We start from the raw sequence: 11,767 nt of genomic DNA on the forward strand, positions 1-11,767 counted from the left end.
TTTATTTGTAAAGCACTTTGCGCCTAACTCCAAAGGTGAACTCAATTTCTGCATGATGTATATTTGCAAGTTGTGCTCGAACTTGGCGTGCCGGAAGCATGGAGTTGCACTAAACCTGGACGGATAAAAACACTTCAATTTCGTCCACGGGGCAGAAATGAAAATGCTTTTTTTTTTGGTTGTAAGCCAGCTGCTTGTATCATTCATCATCCACAATTCTTTTAGCCACCAAAATATCCCGGATGAGGAAAACTACACGTGCAGCATGATAAATGAAGTCCACCGCTTATCAAGACACTTTTAACAACTACCGTATTTTCCATACTATAAGGCGCACCTAAAAGAGTTTTTTTTTTTTTTTTTTTTTTCAAAAGCTGACAATCCACCTTATAATACAGTGCACCTCATATTTGGATCAATATTGAGTCACAAGGTCTCGCAACGAAGGCAAGCCGCCGCCAACTAGATTTTCCTCCGTATGCTGGGACATATATATACACCGGCATTTCATTTCCTAACCAATGTGTCAACCATTCGAATGGCTAAAGTTATTTGGAGGTAAAGGAGGCGGGTCCTTTTTAGCATTTACAAGCTAAAGCGGGGCAAAACAAAGCCTGCAATTGGCCAAAAACAATGTGAATCACAAGTTTGGTTGCACTACAGCATGGAGAAAACATTTTTTTACTACAGTACTCTGTTTCTGTGACAAGGAATTATGGGGCTAAACAGACAGCTAGCAACAAGCAACGTCCATCAATGCAGAGATCCTTATTCGTCTAATTTCTTTTTTGGCGGCATTATTGCGTGTTTTGGAGTATGTAAATATTTTACACGGTTGAGTTTACTACACTCACGGATGTAAGAGGACCATGGTTGCATATTATTATTGAACGTGATGGCTGCAAGACGACTTTGATGAGCTACCCCGGCTTTATATTTTTCCAGTATCTTGTTTCAGTCTGATCTTGATGTTTCTGTGATGAGTCTATTTTTAAATTGAATTCAATTCCAAGTGTTTATTGTCATATGCACAGTAAAGTTGCGAGCGAAAAAGAAAATAGAAACTAAGAAATGGTTGGCATTCCTTGAATTCCAAGAGTTTAACCTTCCTAATGATATGTGGAACGACGCATTTGAGTGATTGGTGACATTGTACACATTGACACTGTGTCCGTACGTGTCTAAGACACGTATTTGCTTTTTTGCGAGCCGTCGGAATGTTAAGGGGTTAATAAGTTTGGCTAAACTGTGACTGTTTTGTTGACGTTCCGACTGTCGCGCCTTATAGACCGGTGCGCCTTATGTATGGAAAATATAAGACAAAAAAACTACTTTTGGCAGGTGCACCTTATCGTGCAGAAAATACAGTACGTAGGGAAAGGTGTTGGTTACTGTCATAATAATTCACAAGTATGTGAAAAATATTATTTTCAGCTATTAATCATTCTATATTGGAACAAAGGTGTCAATAAAAGTGGATGAGATGCCTCTTGGCATCAACTGACCCATTTTAAACCCCATCAATGAAGTGAGGCTACTACTGGAGTTGGCCTAATGGACATAACGATCCATTAAGCTTTCAGTTTGGGAGCTTGTGGCAAATTGCCAATTTGTAAAAAGGGTGAAAACTTGGCTTTTGTCTTGAAATGGAAAATAAAACAAACCACATCAGAGCAAAATATTTATAGTATAAAAATACATATAAATATTCTCATTGAAGTTGAAAAAAACAACTCCTTCATAACAGAAAAAAAGCGAGTTGAAGGTTGAAATATGGCAACGACAGACAACAGTTTTGCTGACAATATATGTCAACAAAATGTTCTGTTATATTGATAGAACGACAAATTAAATACCTAACAAACTAAAATCAAGGTCAAAAGTAAATTACCAAAAAGCATTTTGTCCATAATTATTTCTGTCTGACATGAATAGTTTACAGATGATGGGTTTTATTTTCTAGCAGAACGAAAAGATATCAAATTACTGATATCTCACACATATGAGTCAACTCTGTCCACGTTTGTCCATATGCATGGTCAGTTAATGAGCAGTACCACCGATCAATACCATTGGTTACCAAATAGCCTGTAGCTATTGAACTGCAACAGGCCACCTGAAGTTCACTAATGTTGGTCCATGCAGTTTTACAGCCTTATTATAGTTTTATTTATTTCAGCAGTTTGCACAAGTTAAACCCTAGACTGTTTGCTTGGTTATCATACAATCCATCAATAGATTAAGTCATCCAGTGTCACGCCATTAAGGACCTGGAACTCAACTTTTTTTCCCGTCAAGTCCTGTATTTTTGTGACTGTAAGGCACTCATTAAAGTAGATAGATAGATAGATAGATAGATAGATACTTTGTTCATCCCCGAAGGGAAATTCACATTTCCAGCAGCATCCCTGAGCTGAGAACAATCGAGAACAATCGAAAATAAATTTGTTCAAGATGAGTGGCGCGCCCTAGCGTGTGGGAAGCCCAGAGTGTGTGTTGTGGAGTAGGAACCCATGAAACTCTGAGGGAAGGTTCAAGTGTGTGAACAATACGTTTGTTAAAGAGTGTGTACAAGAGTACGTCTCTCCGTATGTCCAATAAGGAGAATATGTGTATCAATATGTGCTATTTATATCGCTATATGTATGTTTAAAAAAGTGCGAGTTTGTATGATATGCATTTTGCAGATCATCAGGAAACAAAAACATGATTTGAAGCATGACAATCTCAAGCCATGCACACATTTAACACAATCTGCAAGCATTATCTACAAGCTTATGTTCGGCATCACTACAAAGGACACGGAAAATGACTGACAGTAGAGAAAGTGGACATGGGGCGTTTGATTTACCACAGCTGTTCAGTTCATGAACAGAAACTAACAACTTCGAAGGGTTTGAATGAATGACGATAACCAGTAAAACATGTTTTGTTCACGTTGTATTTCTGTGCTTGTTTTATCAGTGTTTATTTAGGATGCCCACACCTATTGTTGATTAAGAAAAGTAATACTTTGCGCTCAATACTAAATAAACCAAATTCAGTATTGCCCTGACTCTACTTTTACATAGGCACAATTGTGTGAGTGTGTGTGAGTTGTCGATTTACGGGGATGTAGGAGAGGACAAAATAAAAACATTAAAGGGTGAAGTGTTTCTTCAGGTGTGCGACAAATACTACAATAGCACACGTAATTGAGACTACGCCTTTTAATAATAATAATAATAATTTCCTTGTATTGTCATTCTGTGTAACAAGTGTGGTGCGCCTTGTGGTCATGAAAATATGGTGAGTACTGTTTTGGAAAAGTGAAAATAAACAATTGACCTGGGAGGTGGAGTCTTCAAACACTACCGGAAGCCTCAAAACGTTTTGAGAATCAAAACATTCTATTAAAAAGCAATGCAACATGAATTTAACAGACACATGTGACACAATTAGCCACTGGTAACTAGGGGGCAGAATTAAAAACAATTTCCTATACATTGCCCCATGTATTGATTTTTTTAAACGACTAAAACTTTTAAACTAACATGTTAATATAAATCTATTTAAAAAAAACAAAAACAGTTGTGCGCTCACATAATTTAGTGTTTGAAAACTTTTGTATATCAGACCTCTGTGTTGGGGCTAAGCAAAAGCTAGTAGCCAACAATGGAATAAAGAATTTTAGCCAATAACGTGATTTCCTGTGTTCTGAAATTGTTTGAAAAGGAAAATATGTTTTACATGGACTTTAAAACATAGGGCAATGTATATAGTAATGGATCAGATTCAGAGAACCGGAATTGTATTAAATAGCATTAACACATCTATTGTAGAGCTAATGACAAAGATCAAAAACCTGTGAACTTGTTAATTAACACAACACAGAAAACAATGCATTCTAGGAAACACAGATCTGCAAGTATAATTTAAAATGCACAATGCACATGTCAAAGTGTTGCTTTGTGGTTGTCACATGAGAAACAAAAAATAAAAATAAAGCATGTTCTGAATTTATGGTAAAAATTGGTTGAGAAATGGTCAAGTTGTGTTTTACTCATATAATTTATAAAACACAACCAAAATGGAACTGTAGGTTTCACGTTTTGTAAATGTGGCCTGTGCAGCCCTTGAGACTTCGTGATTAAGAGCTATACAAATAAATGTGATTGTACTTCAATCAAACTTCAGTTTTTGTGTGCCGTAATTCTCAAACCTTAAGAGTCGGAATTTAATTTTGAATGATTTTGTGTGTTTAACTTGTAGCATGTAAGTACAGACTAGATATAAATGTGTGTGTCTTGCATTAAGTATTAAACCCCACTAACCATAAGGGTAAAAAACAGACAATCCACTTAGCTGGCAGTTGAGCTCTTTGCTAAAACCTAATCTGGTCAGTCACAAGATTAAACAACACACTGGATAAAGGTCATGAACTGTTTTACGGTGATCAACAATCAGACAACTATCTACTTCACCCACAGTTGAATCACTACAACCTCCCTAACCCACCCCTGGTATGCTAGTGGTATAGTTTAATTTGTTGAAAGATGACAATAGCTATCGTTTCTCATCACTTGTATACCAGTATGTAGACAGCCGGCCATACTGATTGGGTCCAACAGACGGTGTTTGATGTTACCATGGGTCTACAACGATATGTTGGTCTTTAGTCTCCCTGCAATAGTTACCTTTTGGGGCGAGAGAAGTAGGTGATCAGGAACACAAAGTCCTTTTATGATGAATAATAGGGAAACTGGGTTGTATTTCTTGTTGACAGTCCTTTGGCTAACCTAACATAACCTGTCAAGCCCGACATTTGTTTTTCCTGCCGGGAGTCAGCTATAACATTACCAGAACTTGGTCTCTTCCTGAGGCCCGCTACCAACTATCCATATTTTTCTCCGATTCTCTCCACAAAAGACAGTTGTTTGATTGCATACTGTTTTTATACAGTTTAAACTGCCATTGAACTAGTTTTTAATTTTTTACTCTCCCACATTCCAAAAACATGCATGTCAGGGTAATTGGCCGGTCCAAATTGTCCCTAGGTGTGTATGAGCGAGTGAGTTGTCCGTCTGTGTGGCCTGCGACTGGCTGGGAACCAGTTCAGGGTATCCCCTGCCCACTGCCCTAGGATAGCTGGGATGGGCTCCAGCACCCCGGCGACCTTACTGAGGATAAGCGGTGCAGATAATGGATGGGTGGACGAACTTCTATTTAACAGGTAAACGATCTGTCTTGTACTCTTTGTGAAATCATATCTTTCAGACATCAAAGAGCATAATCCCACAAAAAGACAACCAAAGAAAAGCCGAAAGATACAGAACATTACAATTTCTGAAAATTTAATTTCGTAATGTAGCATGGAAAGTTTGTTGAACGAAACAACAATGTAAACATACATATACCAACTCAACATGGTCTTCACCACTCTGGATGCCCAGATGTAGCTCACATGATTAGGAACCATCTATGAGTAGAAGGAAGCGTGCCAACTTTTTATGGATTTCAGTTAAAATTTACTACAAGGCTGCATGCTTAAATCAACTCAACTCTGTGACTACCGTTTTGCTAGGTTCTAAACTGCATACACTTGATAAAAACAGAAGAGGTAAACTACAAAAATAAACTAAACTCAAATCCAATTTTTTCTAGTACCTAGTTTTTGTAACATCTGCAGTCCACTATGTACATGTAATTTGTTCCTGTGGTGTCAGGTAAGATGTTTTATTTCTCGTTTGCAATTTAGTTATTGAGCATGAAACCAAGCAAGACTGGCCAGATGTTTAATGTTCCATCACCACAAAACAGTGTCTCCAACTTTGTCAGAATAACAAAACTTTCAAAAACTGGAGCTGTAGTAGAGAGTATCTTACTGCTGGAACTGTTTTGTCTGAGGTGTGTGCTTTGATCACAATTAATATAATATTGCCCAAATAGCTCCATGTTAGCGTGTGGGCTCTGAAGGCTTCCAGTTTTGTTTAGTCTAGGTTGGCCCCGTTAGCAGTCGGATAGCTGACCAGCCGGCCACGCTCATTGCTTTTTTTCTCCCAGCTTGGTTCGTGTTTGTTGCTGGCATGGCTCGCTGTTATCCTGGCAGCTTACTGCATGTTTTTGGTCATCCAGCCTCCCGTTTTTTTCCGACGATGGGTCCCCGTTCGTTGGTTTATCCCATGTTAGCTCTCTGTGTGTTATTTTTGCTGGTTGGCCCCATTTTGGCTCCTTGCAATGTCTTGTACCATTGCTGCAGCCACCTGCAACACTACGCCGAGCCTTTCTCCACAAGAACTACCAAAAACTTGGCTTAAAATGCCAAAACCTGTTCGACTAGTTAACATGTAAACCAATAGGGTGACTGTTGTGCTTCACGTGACGTCAGAGTTCAAAAAAATGAAACAGACTGTCTTCAAAATGCGTAATCTCGGAAAATAATTTGAATTTACCAATGACATGTATATAATTATTATGCAAAATACATGTACAATTTTCTCACATTTTGTATGATTAAGAGTTGGGGAATCCCTTTAAGATTCAAGTTACATTTAAAACAATACGGTTTCGATGACACGCGTTGTACATTTTACACACATATTTCACGATAAAAAAGTTTGGGGATTATGCCAGACTGCGTGAAAAATGTACAAGAAATTAAATCCACGCACTCCGAGGAACAAACGTCAGTTGTTAAAACATTAATAATGACAGACGTGAGTCGTTAAAAACATTGTATCCATCAAGTCAAGTCATATTTATTTGTATAGCCCTTAATCACAAAGAGTCTCAAGGGGGCCGCACAGAACACAGATTATTGCAAACCACAGACTATTATTACACCATCCCCTGAGCTAAAATCTACAGGAGGGCAAGGAAAAACTCAAATACTTGATGACAATGTTAAAACTAAACATTGCATTTTAAACGTTTATCTACAAGTATGTCAAAGTGTTTCCAAAAGTGGCAGTTTGGAGATAACCAGTATACAGCCCTAAAACCTTTGCAGCCGTGTATTTTACTTTGGCCAATTTTTTTCGAAATTGTGAAAGAGTTATAAACGTTTGACTCCTCTTTCCAGAAGTCAATCATTAATTATTCACACTTAATATTTTACACAGCTGTTGTCGTTGTTGTCATTGGATTCTCGTGAATGTAACTAGACCATGTTTGTAAAAAATTGATTCACAAGTGGAATATTACAGCACTTTTGAGTGCGTTATATCAGCTTTATAGCATACCTGTCAACCTGTACGTTTTTGCCATACAAAGTACATCTATTATGCATTTTAAGATGTGTATGCCGCACAAGAAAATCTGTACAGAAAAGCGCAAATTTGTCAATTATGGGTACCATCCGGTATACACCTTTACTATTCCGAAACGGCAAATCAATCAAGTCATACGAGTTTGCCGCTATCTCTATCGTTTTTTTCTCCTTGCAAACGAAGCGAGCAATTTGATGCTACTGTGCGCATGCATCTGCAGCCTCGGATTTCATGTGGTAGTGATGTAGTGAAAGGAAGTCCGTCTCTTTTTAGAGAACCGGCATTTTCGACTCAACTCATAAGAGAGCCGTCTCTCAAACGGCTCACTTCTTTGATGCATTATATTACGAATTATTATGTTGTATAAAAAAGTTAAAAAAGGAAGTATAAAAGGAGAAAATGGAAAAAAGACAGGTTTGTGGTCATCCCTTTAATCAGTGTATTACCAACAATAATTGAATGCAGAAAATGACTTAATAATTTGAATAAGAAAATGTATTATTCTACTTAATTATATTTGCATGTATTTTATCCTTCTACGGTGAACGTCCAAGCTACTTAATTTTTGAACCTTTTTTATAATAAACCTCATTCATGTCGAGCAACTCAGGGTGGGAACCTCCTGTGTGGGTTCAAATCTAGCTACCGGACTTCCTGTGCGGAGTTTGTATGTTCTCCCCGTGCTTGCGTGGGTTTCCTACGGGCACTCCGGTTTCCTCCCACATTTCAAAGACATGCATTTCAGGTGGATTGGCCGGTCCAAATTGTCCTTAGGTGTGAGTGAGCGAGTTGTCTGTCCCTGTGTGCCCTGCGATTGGCTGGCAACCAGTTCAGGGTGTCCCCTGCCCACTGCTTGCTGGGATGGGCTCAAGCACCCCCGCGACCCTACTGAGGATAAGCGGTGTAGCTAATGAGATGAGATTATATAACGAAACACATGTACAATATAACATGTTAAACTACATAAATAAACACGTTGGGAAAAAAATATGGTGTAAGATTATTTTGTTTCTTGCAAGGGAAAATACGACATTTTGTAAGGGCATGGAGCCCTGGAGCTTGATAGGTATGTTATAGTTTCAGGGTATCTTGGTTTCAGACTGCTCATTCTGAATTCCAGGAGTTCAATCGGAAAACATTTGGTCTCGAACACACGTTTTAGCATACGTTGAAGAAACTTGAGAGCCCTATTAAGTTTGTTGCCAGGATATTTCAAATACACACAGAGACATTAGATAAAGGCCCAAATCCACAAGACAAACATTAAACTAAGCGAGTTGCAACAACTTGTCACGCGTGACAGGAGTCAATCACTACCGTGTTTACCTTGGAGCTGAGCCGACAAAGACTCCTGGTGCTGCTGGTACTTGAGCGCCATAGCTTGAGTCCTCCTCAACTCCTTCCTCATCTCGTACGACACCATGCCGCCATACATCATCCCGCAGACGACGGTGAGCAGCAAGAGAACCTGGAAAATCCTCCGTTGCCTCCGCGAGCACACCCCGTTTCCCATGTTGTACCCGCGCCCCTCCCCACCGCCTGAGCGAGTGAGCTCCGTCTCGCCTGCGTGAAACTTCCACACGCCACTCGAAAAAAGCTCGCAGTCTCACTCGGGTGAAATTTCCACGCAGACGTGACGAGTGGACGCAAACATTACTTTTCGCACGGTAACACTCACGGCTGCGGTTGTGTTCACTTCCAAGTGGCCGCGCGGCTTTTCACTGACGACTTCGGGGTTTTTTCGAATAACAAAACTCGCCCTTTTCTCTTCGTTTATCTGTATTCGAGTTAGAGAACTTATACAAAAGTTGAGTCCGAAATGAGCGAAAAGGCCTGCAGAGCACCTTTAACTTGAGTTACGTGTCAACCCGGTAGATCCTAGCGATCCAACCGCAAATAAACGGGAAGTCCCGCCCCCCGAGTCAGCATTATTTACATAATCTCGCCCCCTACAAAAATACCCTTCGCCTATTGGCAGGAGGAGATGTCAGTTAAAAGAAGTTGTCGGATTTCTTTACGCGTGTATCTCATCTGTATCCAGGGTTGGGTAGAGTTACTTTAACTTGATTACTTTCGATTACTTTTGGATTACTCCAATACCAAATATGCCAATAAAAGACAAAAGAAACTAAATATGAATAAAATGACTAAATTTTGTGCAGGCTTGGGGAGTAACGGAATACATGGAACGGAAAAAATGTTGGCAAGCTGTCTGGATTTATTTTCATTTTGTTTCTGTCGCATTTTATGTTAGTTTTGCCGGAGATCAGAGATCAAAGCCAGAAGAGAAAGCTTACCACGTGTTGTGAGTCATAATTTTATTCATATTTAGTTTCTTTTGTCTTTTATTAGCATAATTGGTATTGGAGTCATCCAAAAGTAATTGAAAGTAATCAAGTTAAAGTAACCCTACCCAACCCTGTTCATTTGTATCCATCCAATTTTACACATTAACCCCTTAACCTTCCTGTAAAATTCGACTAAAACCCCAAATCCAAGACGCACTCTAAGCAAATTGAAGTCAAGTCACATTTATTTGGAGAGCCTTTAACATACCTGTAAACCTGTACGTTTTTGCCGTACAAAGTACGTTTATTATGCATTTTAAGACGTGTACGACGTACGAGAAAATCTGTACGGAAAAACGCAAATTTGTCAATGATGGGTACCATCCGGTATACACCGACTATCACGAAACGGCAATTCAATCAAGTCAAACGAGTTCGCCGGGGTAGCCTCTATCTCGGTATCGTTTATTTCGTTGCAAATTAAGCGAGCTTTTTGATGCTACTGTGCGCATGCGTCTGCCGCCTGGGGATTTCCCATCATGCATCATTCCGTGGTAGTTGTGTAGTGAAAGGAAGTCCGTCTCTTTTTAGAGAATCAGCTTTTTCAGCTCAACTCATTAAAGAGAGCCGGCTCTCAAACGGCTCCCTTGCTTTGATGCATTATATTAGGAATGATTATGTTGTATAAAGAAGTTAAGAAAAAAAGGAAGTATAAAAGGAGAAAATGAAAAAAGACAGGTTTGTGGTTATCCCTTTAATCCGTATTTTACCAACAATAATTTAATGCAGAAAATGAATTCATAATTTGAATAAGAAAATGTATTATTCTACTTAATTATATTTGCACGTATTTTTTCCTTCTACAGTGAACGTCCAAGCTACCTAATTTTTGAACTTTTTTTATAATAAACCTCATTCATGTCGAGCAACTCAAGATCTCACAACAAAATGCTAATTAACAATATATATGATATAACGAAACACATGAACATTATATCATGTTAAACTACATAAATAAACACGTTTGAAAAAAAATATGGTGTAAGATTATTTTGTGTCGCATAAGGAAACTAAGAAACCTTGAGAAGGGATCCTCCAGTCATCCATCCATTATCTGCAGTTTATCCTCAGTCGGATCGCGTAGGTGCAGGAGCCCATCCCATCTATTATCGGGCAGTGGGCAGGGGACACCCTAAACGGGTTGCCAGGCAGTTACAAGGCATACAAAGACAGACAACTCACTCGCTCATGTAATAGAGTTGAAATTTGATTTTTTTGAGTTTTTTTTTTTTTATTCTCACAAAATCTGTGTTTTTGTTGCATTACTGTTAAAATTCCGGTACCACATTCATTCATAGGCGAGTGTGACTGTCTTTTTCGTTTGGCACTTTATGGGCTTCTGCGCTTGCCGTACCTTCAGCTCAATAACATTGTGCTGGAGGTAATCTGCGCTCAATATCAGTTTGGGTAAAAATGCATGTTTTGCTAGATATAGGAGCTGCTTTCACAAACTATTTTTGTATATAAATGTATATGAGTTGTAATAAATAATGTATATAAAAAAGCACTAATTAAAAGTAAAGTAATGCAGCTTGAAACGATGATTACTGTGATGCAACATGTTGCAATGCAACCACGCCACGAAGTGCGGCATGTTGAGTGACGTCCCGTTTTTGTATTTTTGTTAATGTTTTAGATGATTGCAGTCGTGCAAAGACGCGCTGACTTTTTTATTGTTTTGTTTACTGAATGCAGGCAATAAAACGAGTGACTGTGAACCATTGTGTCGTGCATGATTGAGGGTCGTTACACTCATTCACAACTAGGAGCAATTTAAACCAGCCAATTAACCTGATATGCTTTTTTGTGGAATGTGGGAGGAAACCGGAGTGCCCACATGAGAACATGCAACCTCCACACAGGAAGCTGGTAGCTGGATTTGAACCCATGACCTCAGAACCGTACCGCGGATGCGTTAAATATCCAGCTGCCGCGCCACCCAGAAGGGGCCTCACAAGTTGTAATCCCCCCAGGATGACCAATAGATTTAGTATTGGGTAACAATACACAAAACATAGTAAACATCAATTTAAAAAAAAACATGGGAAGTATGTAAAAAATTCCAGAAAGTGCATAACAGCAACAACTCCCCAAGCTCTTATATTGTACAAAAAAGTCCCTGACAGCAACGACACCTCCGGGCACCTCGCAGCTTCTTATCTCTGCCGGCTG

General features: G+C 39.0%; 1 protein-coding gene across 5 annotated transcripts in view; it reads right to left on the reverse strand.

The window, feature by feature from the left end:
• Positions 1-9,135, reverse strand: part of golim4a (golgi integral membrane protein 4a) — a 28,147-nt gene extending 19,012 nt beyond the window's left edge. For all 5 annotated transcript variants that reach the window (XM_088345734.1, XM_088345732.1, XM_088345733.1 and 2 more), the window contains exon 1: positions 8,574-9,135. In XM_088345734.1, coding sequence (XP_088201860.1) covers positions 8,574-8,760 — 187 coding nt within the window. In that variant the 5' untranslated portion in view covers positions 8,761-9,135. The remainder of the gene's footprint in view (positions 1-8,573) is intronic.
• Between the last annotated feature and the right edge of the window lie 2,632 nt (positions 9,136-11,767).

The sequence above is a fragment of the Urocampus carinirostris genome, chromosome 10, assembly GCF_059441175.1.
Source record: "Urocampus carinirostris isolate Australia breed hairy pipefish chromosome 10, RoL_Ucar_1.0, whole genome shotgun sequence".
In the NCBI taxonomy this organism is placed as follows: Eukaryota; Metazoa; Chordata; class Actinopteri; order Syngnathiformes; family Syngnathidae; genus Urocampus; species Urocampus carinirostris.